Genomic DNA, 21,861 nt, shown 5'->3' on the forward strand with positions numbered 1-21,861 from the left:
CTTGAAGATTTTCATAATGGAAGAAATCCCAACAGAAAATCCATGAAACTTTCATATTGAAAGCAAATTGAAACAAAAGATTTTCTTGAGGCTTGAGAAAAGGTTTTGCCTCTCTTTTGAAGTATTCATATCCTTGAAGAACTAGACTGGGCAAAATTTGTTCTTCAAGTCCATGATACTGAAACCAATTTTGAAACCAACTCGAGAAATGAGGGTTACAATTTTGATTAAAGTTAATAAACCAAGAATGGGTAACTGGCCTAAAAAGAAGAACCTTATACCAAGCATTCTGGTAATCAAAATAATTGAAAGTATCTTGACAAGTGAAAAATATTTTTGAAAGATTTAATCTCTTTTCTTCCCAAGGATTCTGTCCCCAGTCTTCATAAGACAGAACTCTTAGAATTGAAATTTTTGAAAACATAATATTTGATTTGTCTCTTGGTTCAGGAGTATGAAAGATTAATGCAGAACCAGTCAAAGAAAGAATGGTTTCGTAATAATCTCTAGTTTTTTGGATATTTGAAGGCATGAACCAAAAGTTTTCTGGAAGAATTGATTCAAGGCAATCATCAAGACCACCATAACGATTGATCCAAGAACTTTCCATTGTAAGAACACAATCAGAAAGACTCTTAGTAAAGTATTTGAAAGAGTTTGGAGGATTAATTTGAGGAAGTTTGCCAGAACTTTGAACAGCTTTTTTGAAGTTTGAAGGGGTTGAGGACTCAGCTTTTTGCTTTTGATCAGGTTTTTTGACGAAGGTTGAAAGAGTATTTGAGGAAGATGAAGCTTCTTTTTGATCCTTTGGGGGATCTTCGAAGAAACGAATTAAACTTTTCTTCTTTCTTGAGGTTTTTGTTTGAAAAGGATTTTGAGAATCCTCTTCTTGTTCAACTTTCTTTGCCCAACTCATTTTTCTCGCTCTTTTGAATAAACTCTCTTGTGAGGAAATCTGCCAAGAAGTTTGATTTTCCTTGAATATATAGAATTTCGAAATCAAAACAGGACAAAATTGCCTGCCACCTTGCAAAGATTTGTTTGGAAACAAGATTTTTTACATCTTTTTGTAAAACATCTTTTGAAGCTTTGCAATCAGTTTTCAAAATAAATTTTTTATTGATCAAATCATCTTGAAATTTGGAAATACAGAGAACTATTGAAAGAATCTCTTTTTTGATAGTTGAATAGTTGATTTGAGGTCCAGACCAAACTCCACTATGAAATCTGACTAACTGTTCTTTTGACGATCCTAGGGGTAATTGCTTTAAAACACCACCGAATCCTATGTTTGAGGCGTCTGTTTCGACGATAATTGAGGCTGTGGGGTCAAGAATTGAAAGACAGGGAATATTTTTGACCAACTTTTTCACCTTTTGAACAGCATGCATACACTCGTGACTTCATGGGTCAGGGTTATTTTGTAATCTTTTGAATAATGGGGCACAAATTTGACGGATATCTTTAACAAAATCAGCCACATAATTGACACAACCTAAAAAACGTTGCAAACTTATTTTTTCTTTAATTTCATCTGAAAATTTATTAGTGAAATCAAGACTTCTTTGAATTGGAATAATTGAAGAATTTTGAATATTATGACCAAGAAAACGAATTTTTGTTTGAAATAAAACAATCTTTTTAGCAGAGACTGCTAAACCATTTTTCTTGATGACATGTATGAATGTATGAATATGCTTGAAATGTTGTTCAATAGATTTTGAATAAATAAGAATGTCGTCAATGTAAACAATAATGAAGTCTGAAAATGAATTGAAAATGTCATTCATGATTTTTTGAAATTCAGAAGGAGCATTTTTGAGACCAAAAGGCATAACATTCCATTCGTATTGTCCGAAGGGAACATTGAATGCGGTTTTGTATCTATCTTCTTCCTTTATTTGAACTTGCCAAAATCCTGACTTCATGTCAAATTTTGAGAAGATGATAGCTTTTGAAAGACGATTCAGAAGATCTTTCTTCTGAGGAATAGGATATCGAATCCATTGAAGAGCAGTATTGAGTGGTTTGTAGTTGATAACAAGGCGTGGGACACCTCGTTCAATTTCAGCAGAATTGTTAACATAAAATGCAGAACAACTCCATGGAGATTTACTTGGGCGAATTAAATTCTTCTCAAGTAAATCGTTGATTTCCTTGATACAAAAATCAAGTAATTCTTTTTTCATTTGAATAGGACGAGATTTTGTAGGAATGTTTGATTCATGAAAATCAGAATGGTAAGGAAGAGAAACAATATGCTTCTTTCTATCCCAAAAAGCATTTGGAATAGTTGAACAAATCTCTTGTTCAATTTTCTTTTGTAAATTTGAAATAAGATTTTTGATAGAAGAGTCTTCTTCTAGTCTTTTTTCAGTTTTTTGAAAAGAAATTTCTTCTTTAAGAAATTTAACATGATTTCTTTTTAAATTGATATTATGAATAATTTTTGAAATTGCAGCTTCTTTTAAAGAATTAACATCTTTATAAGAAGGAGGATTTGAAAATTTAAAATGAATTTTCTTTCCAAAAATTTTTGTAGTTAATCCTTTATAATCAGCTTTAAAATGATAAATTTGAACAATAAATGGAGTACCAAGAATAACATCTTGATCCAGATCTTTTACCAAGTAAAAAATATTTTTGAAACAAATATTTGAATTACAAACATGAGCTTTTGAAATTTTGTAATTAATATTGAGTTTTTTACCACTAGCACCGTAAAGGTGTTCAGTAGTTTTTTCAAAATATTTTGTAGGAATAAGTCCTTCTTTGATACAATTTTGATCAGCACCTGAATCAATCAAAACACGAGTATTGAATTTGAATTCTTTGTTAACTACAATAGTCATATTGCAGTACCATTTCTGAAGTTGAATTCGATTAATAACATTAATCTTTTCTTCTTCAATTTGAGGAAATTTTGAAGTAGATGAAAAATCAGATGAAGATGATTCAGAATGATGAGAATGATGTGAAGGAGTTTTTGAAGAAACTTTGGATTTTCCTTTGTTTTGAGAATAATATTCATTGGTTAAGTCTTTTGCTTTAAGGCAAACTACTTCCATATGAATATCTTGAACATGTTTTTCAAGTTTTGAAATTTGAGATTTCATCTCCTTAACTTCACCTTGAAGATCAGGAGTTGAAGGTTTAGGAACTTTTGAAAATTCCTTTTGAGCACGACGAAGAATATTTGTAAGATTGATATCATCAAAATTTTCTTTTGATGTAGAGGATAAATTCAAAGATGAAAATTTCTCTTTAAGTTTAGGATTATCAATCCTATCAATGATATTTTGAACAATTTCTTCTTCTCCTGTTAAGACATTTATAGTTTTACAACCACAAATTTCTTTATCATTTGAAGAAGTACAAGAATCAGAATTTTGAGTAGATTCATAATCAGAGTCTTCTTGATTGATAAAAACTTGTTCTAATTCAGAGTTAGACTCATTATCAGAACTAGACTGAATAAGGTTGAGAAGTTGATTTTTAGTATCTTCATCAAGTTGAAGAGTACTGATTTTTTCTTTGAGAGGACATCTATTGGAATAATGACCAGTTTTGTTACATTTCCAACATGTAACTTGTGAATTTTTCTTTTGAGAATTTTTTGAAAATTTTCTTTTAGAAAATTGTTTTCTTTTTGAAAATTTCTTTTTATGAAAATTTTCTTCAGGAAAATGTTTTCTTTTTGAAAATCTTTTCTTATGAAGAATTTTTCTTGATTTTGAAGAAGGCGGTAAGATTTTCTCAAATCCATATTGTTCGCAGAATGATCCTAACTCATTTTGAGTTTGAGCCTTTTCTGCTTTCAATTTAGATTTAAGTTTTAAATCATTACATAAATTGAGAGCTTCCTTATTAATAAAATTAATAATTTCACCATAAGTAAGCTGTTGAAGGTCATTATTTTCTTCTAGAATTGAATTTTTTACTTTTTCAGCAAAAAGTTTTGGAAGTCCTGAAATGAATTTTTCTTTCCAAAAAGATTGTTGACAATCTTCTCTTTGCATGATACGTGTTAAAAACATATCTTTATACCATCGAAAATCTTGAAGTTTTGGACATTTTAAATTCATAAGAATATCATTTTGAAATTGAATATAATTTTCTGGAGTACCGATAAAATGTTTGATAATAGCTAATCCAAGAACCGAATAACTATCGTTAATGTGTTCTCCTTGTTCATTTGTAATAATACTATTATTTTCATCACGTTTGACAGCAGAAAAAATAATATTTTTTGAAGTAAATGAGAGATAATTTTCCCACCATTGACCAAGCTGTCCAGTGAATCCAAGAACAATATTATTTGTAGCTTGAAGCCTTGTGGCTCCTTTTGCCAAAAAGGTTTTGTAGCAAATGGTCATTTGTCCTAAAAAATTGGAATCATTTGATGCAGATGCAGATGAATTTGATGCATTGTCAACTTCTTCTTCATTTTGAAAAACATTTGAACTATTTTCATTTTGATTTTGTGATCTATTTCTAGACCTAGATCTCCTTAGCCAATTTGAAACCGAAGACATAATTGAATAAATGAAATCAAATTAAAATTACACAATAAAAACAGTAAAATAGGATAAATAGAATTCTCACCAAGTCTACAAACGGGACCACCAACACGGCTGACCAACATCTACAGGGCTGACCAACGTCTATTCAGCAGACATCCAGGTTAAAACCAGACTCACCTATTTTAAACAGTACCTATCGTGTAAGATTAAATTGAACGAGGTGTCCCACGCCTTGTTATCAACTACAAACCACTCAATACTGCTCTTCAATGGATTCGATATCCTATTCCTCAGAAGAAAGATCTTCTGAATCGTCTTTCAAAAGCTATCATCTTCTCAAAATTTGACATGAAGTCAGGATTTTGGCAAGTTCAAATAAAGGAAGAAGATAGATACAAAACTGCATTCAATGTTCCCTTCGGACAATACGAATGGAATGTTATGCCTTTTGGTCTCAAAAATGCTCCTTCTGAATTTCAAAAAATCATGAATGACATTTTCAATTCATTTTCAGACTTCATTATTGTTTACATTGACGACATTCTTATTTATTCAAAATCTATTGAACAACATTTCAAGCATATTCATACATTCATACATGTCATCAAGAAAAATGGTTTAGCAGTCTCTGCTAAAAAGATTGTTTTATTTCAAACAAAAATTCGTTTTCTTGGTCATAATATTCAAAATTCTTCAATTATTCCAATTCAAAGAAGTCTTGATTTCACTGATAAATTTTCAGATGAAATTAAAGAAAAAACAAGTTTGCAACGTTTTTTAGGTTGTGTCAATTATGTGGCTGATTTTGTCAAAGATATCCGTCAAATCTGTGCCCCATTATTCAAAAGATTACAAAATAACCCTGACCCATGGAGTCACGAGTGTATGCATGCTGTTCAAAAGGTGAAAAAGTTGGTCAAAAATATTCCCTGATTTCTTTACTTTAAGTGATGTCTTTTCGTATCTTCTTGTATAATTTGAATATCAAATGCTAGGCTAAACTTCATGTGTATTGGATGAATAATGAAAACTTTTGAGTTATATTTTTAATTCAAGATCTATCGTATTTTAGTTATTTTTTTGTGTTTTGTGATTAATTATGCATGTTTATTGCGTTATTTAACTGCTTAGCTACCAATTACATAATTTGTTGCTTATTGTAGTGTTGTAAAACTCACAATATGTTAGAACGTTGCATAATTGACACATGTACAATATGTATCAGGAATAAAATTTTATGGTGTGCTTAATTGTGTGATAATCGTGTGATTGAATGCTTTCTTTACATATGAATTTAGACAAGAAATAGGATCGGGTCATGCTTATGATATATTTAATATATCTTGAAAAGTAATATTAGATATTAATAGATTATCGATTATCATGAACACTTGTAAAACACTAACTTACTTAAGTTGAAAATTGGAAATAGAGATCAATAAGTGAATTTTGAAATTCAATACATTCATTACAATAATTTCTCATGGAACGATATTCATACTTCACTTAACCTATTTTTTGTCAATGATCCCTTATGTTTGCGAAAATTGTTTGAGTAGAATTCTAAGCCTCATATTCATCGAATGTTTGTGAATAACTATACAGCCATAAGGAAAGCAATCCGCAAATGTTGGGGACAAATCAATTCTACGTCGTTAGGGACACCAAATGGTCCCAATTCCACTCAAGTCCTTCGCAGTAATATTCGTGAATATCCCTAAGCCTTCATAAACCTCTCTATCACTAACATTAAGGTCATCCAAATCTTTCGAAGGCTTGCGACCCTCACAACCCTATATTAACTGTACTCAATTTTGAAAAGTTTTGGATTAGCCCCAGAACTGGGTGAATTCATTACAGAATGAGGTAATACCTCAGCACAATAGGATCTCTCGAAAGAAAAGGACAAGTCAGGGGAGGTATCCCTAAGTCTAGAGCTTTGTACTTCCAAATCACGTAGCATATTCAAAGAGCCATTTTGTGAAGACATTCTAACAAAAGAATCTCAAGAGCAAAATAAAGGAATAATGCGAAGAAACTTTTCAAATTGAAAGATGGAATTGCTAAAGAAAGGGTGTTAGGCACACATAAACAAAGAAGTACTGAAGAAGAAGCAAGAAAGAAACACACAAAAGGGAAAAGAGTGTTGATAGGTTCTAAAAAGGAGTGTAAGCCACCAAACTACGTACTCAAACAAACATTCAAAGTACTCGGGCAATCAAGGCCTTTGAATATTAAAGGACGTCTATTTAAGTATTCAAAAACGAACATATACGATTAATTGTAACTAACATTTTCATAAATTTGCACATGCCACTAACCTTAAAAGGCGCAAAAAGTCTTGTAATGCATGCAAAAACTGCAACAATCATAGCGTGTTCCTTCAATATAGCCCCTGTAAGCCACAACAACAAAAAAAAAAAATGCGCAAGTAATAATAAGCTTGCATTAATAAATATATGATTAGTACTAGATTTAATATGAATAATGAAATTGATTTTAGGGACTATTTGTTGAATCAAATATTCAATTCTATGAGCTCATACCTGACGAACCATAAGTAAAACGAGAGGGCAATAATATAAGGGGCTCACATAGCATAAGCGATGTTGGGTTTTTGATACCCAATAAATTTCGGGCTATGATGTTAACGTGGGTTAATATTATTTCATAGGGATAGGCCAATGAATGAAATAAGTCCAACAATCAAGTGCATGAGTTACACTCTGCCCAATTGTATTTCCTTATGAATGACTTGAATCTCGGCCCATTTACCCCTTTAATGGTCCAACTTAAGACCTAACCCTAGAGTATATATATGGTTATAACCCTAGCCACTTTCTCATGATGTATTATGTGATTTTGAGAGAAGAAAAAGAGAATCCCGGCTGCCCCCCATTTGTGTGAGAAAAAAGGTCTCCAAAAGTGTCCAGAACGCTTGTATAACGTGTGCAATTGGTGGTTCCTTCATAGTATATCTTTGTGGTGTCTTCTTCTAACCTTTGTGACCACAAATCATCATCTTTTCTTGTCCTACATGGGTAAGATTGAATAGCAACCGATGTGAATCAATTGGTTGTGGTTTGGAGCCGATTGGACTGGTTGTTGGTTGAGAAAGGTGCGTTGGACTGAGCCCGAAAATCACCGATTTGAAGATCTTTCAAGAAAACTTCCGCAACAATTGGTATCAGAGCTTGTGTTGTTGATAAATTTGTGATTTTTGGGGCTAAAAACGGGCTGGAAGTGGTCAGAAACGGATTTAAAAATCAGAGCCAGAAACTATCCAGTTTTTCAATTTTCTACTGAATTTGTTTTGGCGTTTCTAGTGAAACCATATATAATTTGGAGAAACGAACACCACCATTGGACTATGCAGACTGAGATGGTTCAAGAAGGGTGGCGCGTGAGGAATATGGCACCGACGCGTGGAGGTGTGAGAGAGATTCCGACGAGGGTTCCAAAAGACAGAATGTTGTCGGAGATGAGACGGACCCTGCAGTGTTTTCAATTTTCAGTTTGGAGCAATACGATGAAAGTTGGACGATTTTGCCCTTGGATGTTCGGGTGTCGGGTGCTGTTTTCGTGTTGCTGTGGTTGCTGTTGACTTTAGGACGAACAGTGACGATCCTAAAGTAGTGAATTCGCGTCTTTCGATATTTACGGACCTTTAGACGTGGTCCGCTCGGTATCGTATTCTTTGCTTTTTATTATTGCAGTTAAAATTAATGTGTATGTTAATTATTTATTTTTCGCGTTAGAAGTCATCGTGTGGGGAGACGTTAGATTTGAGGTAACCATTGCTTGTTGCTAGACCTAGGAATTACATGTTAATTACCTTAAATTCTATGTGAATTTGTCACCAGGAAAATTTACTTGACTGTTCTATGTGATTTATGTGTCAGTACTTTGCTTGTGGTCATTATTTGGTATTGTTAGCATGTATAGGTCTAAGGTAAGTGCGAAAAATAAAATATGTTTTAACCATGGTAAAATTTGTGCATAGTTGAAAGAGATTGTTTTAAGATGATAATAAAAGGAAAGATGAGAATAGAGACGAGGCGAATGTGACTTTAGGGTCGAGTAGTGATTCTAGTGAGGTTTATTGGGAGAATAAACCTGGTTACTGTATTGTATTTGTGTGTAATCCTTTCTGCATGTATGTGGTTACTTAATTTTGTTGCAATATTGATGTTACACTTTCAACTTGTTTGATGTGTGTAATTGCATGAATTTGAGACATTAGGATTACATGGTGTAATTGCTTGCATGCATAGTGGGTTAGGATGCATTAGCAGTGTGTTGTTTGCCTTTTGGTAAGGTGGAGTACAGATGCCTAGGGGTACATGGTGGTTTGTACCGGGGATGTGGAGTCTGACATTTGGATCACGAGTGGAGATGTGATTAAATGTCTAGAATATTTTATCTGGAAAGAGATCCTAATCAGGTAGAGTGTGAGAGGGGCACTTCTATCACTTCTGTTAGGTGGAGACCCATTATCCACGTAAGTTGGAAGAAGTAATGTGGAGATAGAGGATTATCCCGTGGACTTAGGATCTATTATGATTTGCCAGTTAAACATGAGTTGAGTGATCTGTCTAGTGAGCTTTGTGGGCGATGAGAGGAGATATGTATTCTCGAGGTGTGAGCAACACGGATTTAGCTAGGATAAGTGTGGTGAGATCTTTTCTTAGGGTCATTCATGCATGTGTTGCATATGTGGTTGACCGTGGTTTGATTGACTTGGTGCTAATCTTTAATTCTATGTGAACGTATTTTTGAAAAGATCTGTGTGTGTTATCCTATATTATATCGTCATCGCACTTCGATTTGCTCTTGATTGTTTACTGTTAAATATTTGCTTCTACTTGAGTGTTTTTTACCTTAGCCCCAGTGAGTACATGGAGCAGATATGATATGTGTTTCAAGTTGGAAACACGAGGTAAGGTCTGTGATCCAATTTTATTGGCTATATTGATTATACAAGTGCTAATTTTGCGTTTTGATTGCTTGCAGATTTATTGGGTATCAACGTGGAGATTTGTTGAGTTTTTGATACCCAATAAATTTTGGGCTATGATATTAATGTGGGTTAATATTATTATATAGAGATAGGTTGATGAATGAAATAAGTCCAACAATCAAATTCATGAGTTACACCCGGCCCAATTGTATTCCCTTATGGATGACTTGAATGTTGGCCCGTTTACCCCTTTAATAATCCAACTTAAAGCCTAACCCTAGAGTATATATATAGCTATAACCCTAGCCACTTTCTCATGATATATTGTGTGATTTTGAGAGAAGAAAAAGAGAATCCCTGCTGCGCCCCTTTGTGTGAGAAAAAAGGTCTTCAGAAGTGTTCAGAACGCTTGTATAATGTGTGCAATTGGTGGTTTCTTCATAGTATACCTTTGTGGTGTCTTCTCCTAATCTTTGTGGTCACAAATCATCATCTTTTCTTGTCCTACGTGGGTAAAATTGAATAGCAATCGAGGTGAATCAATTGGTTGTGATTTGGAGCATATTGGACTGGTTGTTGGTTGAAAAAGGTGCGTTGGACTGAGCCCGAAAATCACCGATTTGAAGATCTTTCAAGAAAGCTTCTGCAACAAGCGAGTCATTCCCTCTTTCAAGTTGGCTAAAAATCTTTATAGAGGTAAACGTTGACAAATATTTAAAACATGACTCCTAAGTCAATGAATGCACGATAGGTAAACTAATAAATGAAACATGATGCAATAACAGAATCAGTTACAGGACAACCCATAAGATGCCGCCATATGTCATTTTTCCTTAAAAAACCAATTGTCCCCAAAACCTGAAGGAAAATCTAGAGATACTCCCATTTAAAAGCAGAAAAGACATGCAAATTCAACATCTCCCTCTCAAATAGTCTTTTTTCCTCTTACTGTAGCTTAAGTATCAAAATTAGTAAGTTTAAGAGGCGAAACTCATGATTAGGTAAGATAAATTTATTGATTCGATTTCAATAGTCAACACGAGCATTACGTCAAACAACACATTTCTTCAAACGATCTATCTAGAAAACTCATTTCATCACATTAAATGCTTGCTAAACTCGATGGGGATTGAAATGTCAGCACGGAGCACGAAGTTGGTGATGCCACTCAATAGTGCCTCTATTGAAGCTTATTAGGCCTTCAGTTGTAATAAAATAATTACTTTTTGTCATTTCAAAATTATTTCAACTTGCAATAAGGGAAGGACTTATTCGGGCTAGCAGCTGGGGTGTTCATACAGAAGTGTAATGTGACAGTTATCACTGACTATGGTTAGGAAATTAACGCTTGACTACTTCTGTAATTCTCTCTTTGCAGTGATAGGTTATGGGCAGATTGTTGTCCTATTTCTACAATTGAAATAACGAATTGCTATTGAATGGATTAAGCGCACACTTAAAATAATTTGAGCAAACACATTCTTAACATAATCAATTCTCACAAATCTCCAAGAATTCTTGATCTCTCTCAATATCTCTCTCAATTCGAAAATTCAGGATTTGAATTGATGTCTTTTTATTGATTCCAGTTACTGAGCTACGACCCGACTATTCCTGAATCCTACAAGGGAATAGAGTAAGGATCTACCGGAAGCATATACTCACTTCGAGTACGAGCCTTGATCTGTCCATTTCCATCTTACATAAAACTGTCTCTCTCCCGTTTCGAATTTCCAGAGTTCCCTAGAATTTTCATCAATTTCAATCTTATATCTTCTCTGAATCGAAATTATTTTTCTTTATCGCTCTTCGAAATTTAGGGTTTCGACTTGAATTGGAATGAGATGATATCCATGATAAGCAGTAGCAAAAAAGGTTCGTCGGACGGAAAAAACGAAGACGCTATTAAAGATGAACCCAACGTCCGTTTCACCAGTGGTAGCAGTGTCTCTTTAGGCGGAGGAGATTTGGGCTTGAATCAAGAGGGCCCTTCGGAAGAAGCTAGGGTTTCTGGTGAAAGTGCGGTTAAATCAGAGCAAGCTATGTTTTCTGAGGCGAGTGAGGATGTTTTGATTGAATCTCGAGTTACCGAGGTGAAAAATGAAGAAAATAAATCTGTTGATTCGTATGGAGTTTCGGAGAATCAGGATAGTTTTTCTATTCCGACTGATTCTTGGGACGATAAGAATAAGATACATACTGGTACGGCAGGAGATCATGATTCGTCGCTCTTGGGACTTGACGAGTTTGTCACGAAGGGAAAAGGTGAAGAAGTCGGCAATGGCTACCAAGTTGGTGACATGGTGTGGGGCAAAGTAAAATCACACCCGTGGTGGCCTGGATTTATATACAATGAAGCCTTTGCTACGCCTTCTGTTAGGAGAACCAAACATGAGGGCCATGTGTTGGTGGCATTTTTCGGGGATGGCAGCTATGGGTGGTTTGAACCAGCTGAACTAATACCATTTGAGAAGAATTTTGCGGAAAAATCTCGGCAAACACTTTCACGGTCATTTTCAAAGGCAGTGGATGAAGCTGTGGATGAGGTATCTCGAAGAAGGGGTTTGGGTCTGGCCTGCAGATGTCGAAACAAGTTTAATCTTTGGCCCACTGGTGTTGAGGGATACTTTATTGCAGATGTAGCTGGTTATGAACCGGGCGCAGTTTATCCTACGAGTCAGATTGAAAAAGCACGAGAGCGTTTTCTTCCCCGGGAGATGCTCACTTTCGTTCAGCAGCTAGCCTTGAAACCCTTGTCAGATAAATACTGGATGCTAGATTTTATCAAGAACAAGGCCACGGTTTTAGGGTTCAGGAAGGCCCTGTTTGAGGAGTATGATGAGACGTATGCACAAGCCTTTGGTACTGAGTTTGTGCGCCCTGCTCGGCCCACAAAGCCACCTGTTATGGATTCATCTAAAGGTATTGTTTATTAGGCTTTTTTTTATTTTTTTTTTTTATTTTTTGGTTGTGAAGATTTGGTGGTGTTTTTGTTGTATGTTTCACTCCGCTAATCTTCCTGCAAGTGCAACTTAATTACGTGAACATAGAAAGTTAATGTGTCTGAGTAGTTCCCTTTAATTTTATTTGGGATTGCTTCATCGTAGTAGTAGGTTATCTGGGACCGATATTTGAGGTGCCAAGCAGTGGAAATTCTTCCCTTCATTTTGTTTAAAATTTTTCATGATTGGGACCATTTAAATATGCCTTTTTGTATCTATTAACTAATAGATGTTTATGATAGCACCACCATTTGGAGTGACATTTTGTGATGTCTGTCTAGAACATGGCAAGACTATGATACAGAGTTGCTTCTATGTTATTTGGCTATAGCGATGATTGATATTTGAATAAGAAATAGATGATTGTGTGGTTGATCTTGCTAAGTGTTGCAAAGCAGGTGAATTTGGCTTCGTGGTGTTCAATTTGGTGATGCACGGCTTCTATAGAATAATTTTTTGCGTTCTTAAAGAAATTAAAAGGTGACAGTTGCTAATTATATCATAAACTTGATAATATGGCTTTTTTGTATTTCTCTAATTCATTTCTACTGCAAATGTGATTCGTTTGAGAACCGTGAAACTGGATAAGCTTAAGGGGATCAATCCTTACAGCAGGTCGGACAGTAAGGTTAATTCAGCTTGGGCTCGTTTAGTGTGGGCTTTGACTCTAAAAGTCCTTTTACATTAACTGGTTAACAGTATTTTTGTTGACCGAGCAAGGAAGAATCTATTTGTCTCCTTACTTCTTGATCTTGTAGAGAAGGGCCTGTCGACGGTCTACCAGTTTTTGCTGTCAAACAAATAATTTGAGCTAGGTTCCAAGAATATTAGGACTCCTTATGCACCTTCTAAGTTAATGTAAGAGCTTTTCTGACATGTAAAGTTGGAAGGTCCTTTCTCAACATGATATGTTTATGGAGACTTGTAATAACAATTTTGTGATGAATAATAAGGAAACAAAGGTTTAAAAATCCCAAATGCATTTTGGCCGTATGCTCTTCTGAAGATGTAATTCATGGTATGAAGCCAATAATATTTTAGCTTTGATCTGGTTAATGTTTGATATGATTAAGCAATTCTAAGAACAAACGACGTTTGGGAAAACATAATATTTGGAGAAAATGTTAAGAAATTGAGAAGGTTCATCTTACTAGAATATTGTAGAAAAATTCAATTTCTTTCTTACACCTCGTGAGTCATGATGTATAAGGGAATATTATTTTCCATAATATTTCTATAATTGCTCTATGCTGCTAACGCCTTCCTTCTGAATATAATCACTTGTTAGGAGTCGGATTTCACCATATTAAGCTGAAAAGTAATTCATGCTATGAAAATAAATTACTCGATGTCCAGAAAACGAATTTATGAGAATAAAATCATTTATAGAATGTTATCATTGATACATGGGTAAAGTATTTTAAGTACTTTCTTCTGGACTTATCTTTTTGTTAATACTACTCTCTTATAGGGTTGTAAGCAAAAACCGGAAGATCGAACCGAAACCGCATTTTAGAAACCGTCGATTTGGTGTCACGTGGACCCGGTCAAAGAAATGGTTTTGACCCAAACCAAACAGGTTAAAATGGTTTGGTTTAGGTTTGAGAATTTTAATTGCGGTTTAAAACCAAACTGGACCGGTGAAAAAATATATAAAAATAAAAAAATGAATTTTTTTGAGAATTCATCCAAATATATAAAATTCAATAGTTTTGTCATTTGTAAATATTTTTGTCAATTCCTAATTTTCTAATACAGATATATTATTATCATCATCGTCATCGTCATCATCATCCAATAATCCTAATATATATTTAATAATTTCAGACTAACATAATCTTTCAAAAGCCTATTTCCTCTTCAAAATTTAGATGAACTCCAGTCGACACCCAACATAGTTTTGAGTCATCGGCACCACACACTTCTTTTTTAGATTTTTCACGCATCTTCAAAGTTAAATTGAAGTCCATTATACCAAATCGGAGATAAAGAGATCCTAGACCTTCGATAATAATATTTGCTACAAATAAAGTTTCAGATCAATAATTTTTTGGAACAAACTAAGATAAGAATTTGAAATTAAATGTGTTTCGTAACATCATACAAACGTAAACTTGTGTAATTCTCTTTGTTTAATCAGTATCATTTTTTTTTCAGATATGATGATCACGAGATCTTGTTGGACATCATTATGTTTTTTGGACCTTATATCTAGTTTAATAGACTTCTATTGTAACGTTATTGTATCGTTATTAGCCTAAAAAATGTGAACAAAAATGAAAAAAAATTATGTTTTAATTTATTGTGATTTCACTCTAATTTAGTTGTTATTTAAATTTATAGTAGATATATTTAGCCCCTATTTGAGCCATATTTTCCATATCATCATAATGAGAAAATTGACTATTGGAGAGGAGGCTGGGTCCCACACATGAAATAGCAGGTCAACAAAAACGGCTGGACTTATGGAATAACGGTCCAAATTTTCATTTTTTTGTCCCAAAAATTTGGTTCAAACAGGGGCTTAGTTTGTTTTAGATTTATTACCAGTAAGATATAAATATATATTAAATTCAATGAATTAATGACATAAAAGTAGACGGGCAAAAAAATATATGACAAAATCGGCGGTTTAAAACCGGACCAAACCGTTAGGTTTAGGTTTGAGTTTTTTCAAACCGTTCAAAATGATTTGGTTTGGATTTGGATTTTTGTCAAACCGTTTTAAACGGTTTGGTTTGAAAATCTGTCAAAAATTGGTAAAATCGGACCGCTTACACCCCTACTCTCTTATAAACTTGTCCTAGGAAATTCATTTTAGTTGAGAACCATCTAAATTTATAAGGCTTTAAAAACCATTATTGTTGACTAGAAAAATAATGCTTCTACTTTATTTGTTCATAATCTTATTTAATTGATATTTTAAACAGTTAATGACAACAAAAAGTTGTCTTTTGACTGACTACAATTGCAAGCTAATGATTGCTTTCAAGGAAGTCCTTTAATCATATTGAAACTAAAATTTGACTTCTAATAAATCAGGGGGTGGGGCAACACAGTCGGCTAACATGTATGTTGTAAATGTATTTACGTAAAAGGGGTTGAAATGAGATTTATTCAGAGTTGTCAAATAAGTTGTCATTCTCTCTTGACTTATCTCCTCACGTATCATCTAGAAGGAACAGCATGGAAGATTGTTGGTGGCTTTAGGAGCTATTAATTTTGTCTTTAGTTGGTCTGACATAAATGTTGAGGAGACCACCTTTTGATGGGAAAATTTCTCTTTGAGTATTTAACTTTTTATTGATAGGTAATCAAATATTTTATTAATCACGAATAATATACAGGAAGTGTATTATCAATTTACACAAGAAAGAAACAATATAAAATTGGGCAGCCTGTTTATACGAGTTGTAGTCGCAGCATTAAACCAAATATATTATGTCAAATAAAACAATTCTCTAATCTACTCTATTATTCGTGTATGATCATCAAAATAACGGCTATTTCTCTCCCTCCACACCCCCCATGCGATGCATTCTGGAATAAGGTCCCAAAGAAACTTGCTATCCTTATTACGACGTTTTCTCCATGCCTTTAATGCATCTTCCATACGCCATGGTAACACTCAATTCATGTGTTGAGAAGTTAGAATATCATTCCACGGTAGACGAGCACCGTCACAATGAAGGAACAAGTGGTTAATTAACTCCTCATTCCTCCTACACATATCACACCACTCTGCTACATAAAAACCACTTATTCGAAGGTTATCCACTGTTAACACCTGTCCTCTCACAACCGTCCATAGTAAAAAAGTCACCCAAGGAGGCAACATACCATCTTCCAAGTAAAATGAGCTCTTCACAAGTCCTAATAAGGATCTAAAGTAAGTGATTACCTTCACTTGCTACGATTACCATCTCATATCCTGATATGCACCTCATATAAAGAAGTCAGAAGAGTGCATAATCATCTAATTTCTAGTCCTCAGACCCCGCCCAAAAACAATGTTCTAGCTGAGATTCCCATTATGTATATCTAAGACATCATCTGTCATAGTATATGGCATCAAAGAAATACAATACAGAGAAGGAAATCCCATTCTTAACGGTCAATTTCCACACCAACAATCTTCCAAAAAATGGATAGTATTTCCATTCCCCACCACAAACATCAATCTATCTCGAAAGTCTCTACCCTCGTCGGATAAACCTCCACAAACTCACCTATAAGAACCAAGAACCTCGACTGAGCACTATCCCCCTTCATAATATCATATTTTGCTTCTAGAATTTCTCTCCAGAAACTCTCTCTCCACTTCGCATCGCCATAATCACTTATCCAATAAAGCCTTGTTAAACAATGCAAGGCTCCTCAATTCGAGGCTCCCTATCCTCATGGGAGAACAAACTGCACCTGAATTTACCAAGTGTAGTTTTCTCTCTTACCCTAATCCTCCCGAAGGAAACACCTTTGAATCTCCTCTAATCTTTTCGCCACTAAAATAGGAATAGAAAACAATGACCAGATATGAGTAGGGAGATTCAATAGGGTGGACTTAATAAGGGTAAGACGGTCTCTCTTTGAGAGGTACATAAGCTTCCAATCTGCTAACCTCCTCCCCATCTTTTCTGCAATACCGTTCCAAATATTTATACTTTTAAATTGTGCTCTTAAGGGGGGCCTAATATATGTCATAGACAACTGCGCAATCCTACAATCTTAAATCCAGATACAGTTTCAAAGCATAGAAGCAGACAACGCAATGATTAGAATAGGGAAATGATTAGAATATATCCTCCTCAATCTCCTTTGAGTGACCTATGGATCCCACTCTGCCATCCTAACTGTGCTAGAATGGTTAACAGACACAGCAAACTCCTTCGTCTCTACTCAAAAACAATGATTGAATACCATACGGCATGCATCCACTAACTTTTTTCCCTGATTGTGTGTAAACAGTGCATCTAATGGTAAGACAAGCATCCTGGGGGATCTGGAATTAGTTGGAAGAATTTTTCAATTTTCTAGCGTCGGCGTGGCTTACACGGTGGTGCATGCTTCTCGCCACAGTCCCCCATATCGGAATGACCTGCCCAACCCACCATTCGGGCCTGTATGCCAAAATGGTGGCCGGATCTTGAGGAATCTAGGTTTATATCCCAGATTGATCCATCTCTCTACCATTTTTCTCTTCCTTCCACTAGTTTCTTCAGCACCTAGGGTCTCCGCATCATCCCAATATTTCGTGCCTTCAGTCGTGTCACCGGTTCGTGTGGCGGTGCTAGGGTTTTCACCTAGGGCCATCAATTGTGTGTGTGGGTTGATATGTGGTGTGAGGCCGATGGTTTAGGGTTTGCCATTGCCAACGTTGACAAGGGTAGGTGGTGGTTGGGTGATGTGGTTGGATGGTGGATTTGGATATTTGGGGAGGGGCTCCATCGGGGGGATGAAATTAATGGAACAGGCAAATATCTCCAACAATTGCTTCACGGAGCTCACAACTTTTTAAATTTTTTTTTTTTTTTTTAACCATTTACCTGCTTGTGTGGCATACAATAAAATTTTCATTTGTTATTATTTTAGTTGTTCATGAAGATATACTCCATCAACACTTCCCCCAAATCTTGCACTTGCACCTGATATTGCTTGCTGCCACTTGTTCACCTCTTCTTTAGCTTCAGTTGTTATCTTAATATAATGTTATTGCACAGACAATTATTGAGATGCATCTAAATTTAATTTTGTGGAGTCTTCAAATGGCGTAATTAAGATTGCTCTTAATATTTCGCGCCTTTGGTCAATTGACCTTGTGCACGTTGCGGGCAGGGGGATACGCTAGGCTAATATGATTATTTGTAAAAGTAATAGGTCAAAACTATTTTTTCATAGTTGTTGGATGAGTTTTGTCTTCATGTTTTGACTTGTCTCTTCTCATATATCATCTAGAAGAAATAGATGGAAAATTTTTGGTGTACTCAAGGGACTATTAATGGTCCGTTGATCTCGCTTCAAATGTTGTGAGGGGGATTTTGATGGAAAGCTTCATCGCCTTTTATTATTTAACTATTTACCTTCACGTATGGCATGCCATAGAAATTTTACTTGGTATCTTTTTTATTTTCTTTCAAATGTGCTTCATCAACTCCTTCCCTGGCTCTTGGAACTCTTTTTGTTTGCTGCCATTTCTCTCAGCTTGTTTTTCGTTAGTTGTCAATCTTAATTTTATGCTATTTATGGTTTCTCTCTTATCATTTTTGTAATTTTGTGTCATCTTGCAGATCCTTTGAGTGGCCGACTTGTCATTGCAGAAGCTCTTGGTAAGGAGAAAAGCTCTGCAAAACCTGTTAGAATAAAGGACCAAATTGAGAAAGAAAAGTATTTATTTAAACGCCGAGACACACCAAATGAGTTTAAGGCTAAAAAAGCAAGCTTGACGCAAGTAGGCTCCTCTAGTCAGCCTCTTTCGGAAGATGGGTTGCATGTTTCTGGGAAAGTTCATTCTGGCATATCTGAGCATGTTCATCAGACTCCCGAGCCCGGAGTTTCTGAAGGCCTTGACCGACCTATCAGTCATCAGTTTTCTGCTGAAGATTTACAAGAAAAGAAACTTCAGGACGTTTGCAGTGGTGTGCATCTTTTTCTCTCTCTATTTTTGCATACTAATCTTCTCTGTTTGGTACTAAGTGGACTTATGGTGTAGGTCCCAAGAAGCTTTTTGACAATGGAGCTAAGAAAGCAAAGGTTCACAAGCGTCCTGCTGGGGAAATAAGCACCGAGAATACAGTTCTGACAGAGAAGAAGAAGAACAACAAGAAGAAAAAGAATGAAATGGGCATTAGGGTTAACCATGTGCAGATAACTGGAGTTGTCGATAACAGCGGAGAAGCACTCATGAGAGCTTCTGGAACATCTTCTCAAGATTCTCTGGGTGAAAAGTCTCAGCTTCCTTCGATGGAAACATGGCAGGCTGTTGGGATTGGGGATGCAGAGTTTGAACTTGCAGTTCTACTGAAAGATTTGCAAGCTCTTGCTCTCAACCCCTTCCATGGCATAGAAAGGAGGAGTCCAGCTATTATAAAGCAGGTTTTATCAAAATTCCGATATCTCGTCTACCAGAAGAGCTTGGTCTTGTCAGCTCCAGCAGAGAACGATTTAAATGAAGCTCGTACAAGTAAATTACCTGCTACAGGGAATATCAAAGAGATTTCAACTGTGAAGCCTGTTAAACCTCTGGTCAGGCATGATGATCCGGGCAAAGTTGGGAAGAAACGTGATCCATCTGATCGTCTTGAAGAAATTGCTTCAAAGAAAAACAAGAGATTTGATGATGTGAAATCATTGGCAGCGGAGAAGAAGGCTGCCCGAAAGGCTATAGACATCCAACGGGGGGATGTAAAAGAAACGGGTGTGAAAATTGTATCACTAACATCCAAAAAAGCAATTAAATTGGAATCTAGCAAGAGGATAGAGCAGCAGCCAACGAGAGCTGCGAGTCGTACAATGCTTGTTATGAAGTTTCCACAAGGAGGAGCACTTCCTTCAATTGCAGAACTGAAAGCAAAGTTTGCTCGTTTTGGTCCATTGGATCACTCTGGTACTCGAGTTTTCTGGAAGACATATACGTGCCGTCTTGTCTACCAGTCCAAGGTTCATGCTCAAGCTGCCTTGAAGTTTGCTTCAGGAAGTAACAATTTATTTGGGAATACAAACGTGAGATGCTATATCCGGGAAATGGAAGTCGAGGGTCAAGAATCGGAACAGGCCAAGGTTCAGAAGGACGACTTATTAACTGGGGCCTCCCAACAACCTAAAGATTATGTAGCTGAGCAGAGGGTGGCCGCTAAACTTTCTTTGCCGCTGAATCAGCGACCGCCTGCCCAGCTCAAGTCTTGTCTGAAGAAGTCCTCAGGCGATGAAGGGGGCAATGGTAGAAGCACGCGCGTCAAGTTCGTATTAGGCGGGGATGAGACGCAGTTGAGCGTGAATGAGAACACCAATGTCATTCCTACTTTTCCCGAGGTTGCTGCTTCTACACATTCAGTCGATCTTAGTAGTAAGAATTTTGCGAAGGTTGTTTCTCATTCTGCCAATGCCAATCCTTTGACTTCTAATCAGTTTCAAAATTTGTGGAGTAATATGCCATTTTCTGAGCAAGTATCTGCATCGTTTAATGCTCCACGTATACCCATCATCCCAACAACAAATAATGATATTGCACAACAGATGCTTAATCTTCTAATCAAGTGCAATGATGTGGTTTCCAACTTGAGGGAAACGCTCGGCTATGTGCCTTACCATCCTCTATAAACCGGAACACGAAGAAAAAATTGAATCTTAAGAAGTGAAATAAGATCCCAGTTGGTAAACCAATGAAAGAAAAAAAAGTTGTGGGAATGGAGATGTGCGGTGAAAACAGGGGAAGCCGAAGCACAAGATGATATGGACCGGTCGAGCCTTCGTTGTTGCGAATTCTGTGGTTTAATTTGTTTGGTATCGTATTGTTAGTAAGTGATGAAATTATTATTGTTAAGACTTGTTATTTTTTCCGATATGATCTAGACTTCGTGACTACGCACGCCCTCTCTCGACCAGTTGGCCGAGCTGTCAATGGAATATTGTAAATAAATTAGGATGTGATGCTTCAGACTCACTGGTCGTGTGAGAATATTAAAGTGTTCAAAATAATTTTAGGGACTTTTCAGTGAGAATGAAAGCATCAGCCCAACACTCAAGATGTTATTCATTCTCTCTCTCACCCAATATAAAAAGTGAAATTGGAGGAAATTATGCTTTTAAGTTTTCATTAAAAAAATTAGGTATTTTTTATAATTTTTTTTTTTTGGTCCCCAGTTTTGTTAGTTTTGGCAATGTATGTTTGATTTTTATTTTTGAAATTCAAATTTTATAAAATGGAATTCTTTCGGCTTCCATATTTATTTAGAGGAAGGTGTATTCAATTGAAACTTTTGAAAACTTTTTTAAAGTGATGACTTTTGTGAATTTTGTAAATCTTTTGTAAATGTGTATAAAATTAGTGGAAATCTTTCGTAAACTTCTGTAAATTTTCATTTTAGAATTTTTATAGACTTTAATGGAATTCAAAACACTTTTAGAAACTTTCATTTGAAATAGAATTCACGTAAATTTGGTTTAAAATTCTCAGATACGAGGTGTTAATTTTCACAATTTCCCTTTTCTTTCCCCTTCTTCTTCCCATATAATTAAAAAATAAAATAAAATCAAGATCTAAATTAAATAAATAATAATCAAAATTACACACACACACACACACATATAGATATTTTTCATATAAAATTTTATAATTTAATAAAAATAGATATTTTTCATAAAAAATGAATGAAAAAAAAAA

At 35.3% G+C, this 21,861-nt stretch overlaps 1 protein-coding gene across 1 annotated transcript; it reads left to right on the forward strand.

Moving 5' to 3' along the window:
* Positions 1 to 10,767: 10,767 nt before the first annotated feature.
* Positions 10,768 to 21,141, forward strand: LOC111410255. The gene is made up of 3 exons (XM_023040518.1): positions 10,768 to 12,405; positions 18,770 to 19,117; positions 19,192 to 21,141. Exons 1-3 carry the CDS (start codon positions 11,328 to 11,330, stop codon positions 20,796 to 20,798), a joined length of 3,033 nt encoding a protein of 1,010 aa, XP_022896286.1. The 5' UTR covers positions 10,768 to 11,327; the 3' UTR covers positions 20,799 to 21,141.
* The last annotated feature ends 720 nt before the right edge of the window (positions 21,142 to 21,861 follow it).

The sequence above is a fragment of the Olea europaea genome, chromosome 15 (assembly GCF_002742605.1).
Source record: "Olea europaea var. sylvestris chromosome 15, O_europaea_v1, whole genome shotgun sequence".
Taxonomy (NCBI): domain Eukaryota; kingdom Viridiplantae; phylum Streptophyta; class Magnoliopsida; order Lamiales; family Oleaceae; genus Olea; species Olea europaea.

Bases quoted from the DNA above. Each gene is read 5' to 3' on its own strand.
- LOC111410255 (XM_023040518.1), top strand. From the start codon at position 11,328: ATGATATCCATGATAAGCAGTAGCAAAAAAGGTTCGTCGGACGGAAAA. The intron at 12,406-18,769 runs GTATTGTTTATT...GTCATCTTGCAG, and splicing joins TGTTATGGATTCATCTAAAG to ATCCTTTGAGTGGCCGACTT. The intron at 19,118-19,191 runs GTGTGCATCTTT...CTTATGGTGTAG, and splicing joins ACTTCAGGACGTTTGCAGTG to GTCCCAAGAAGCTTTTTGAC.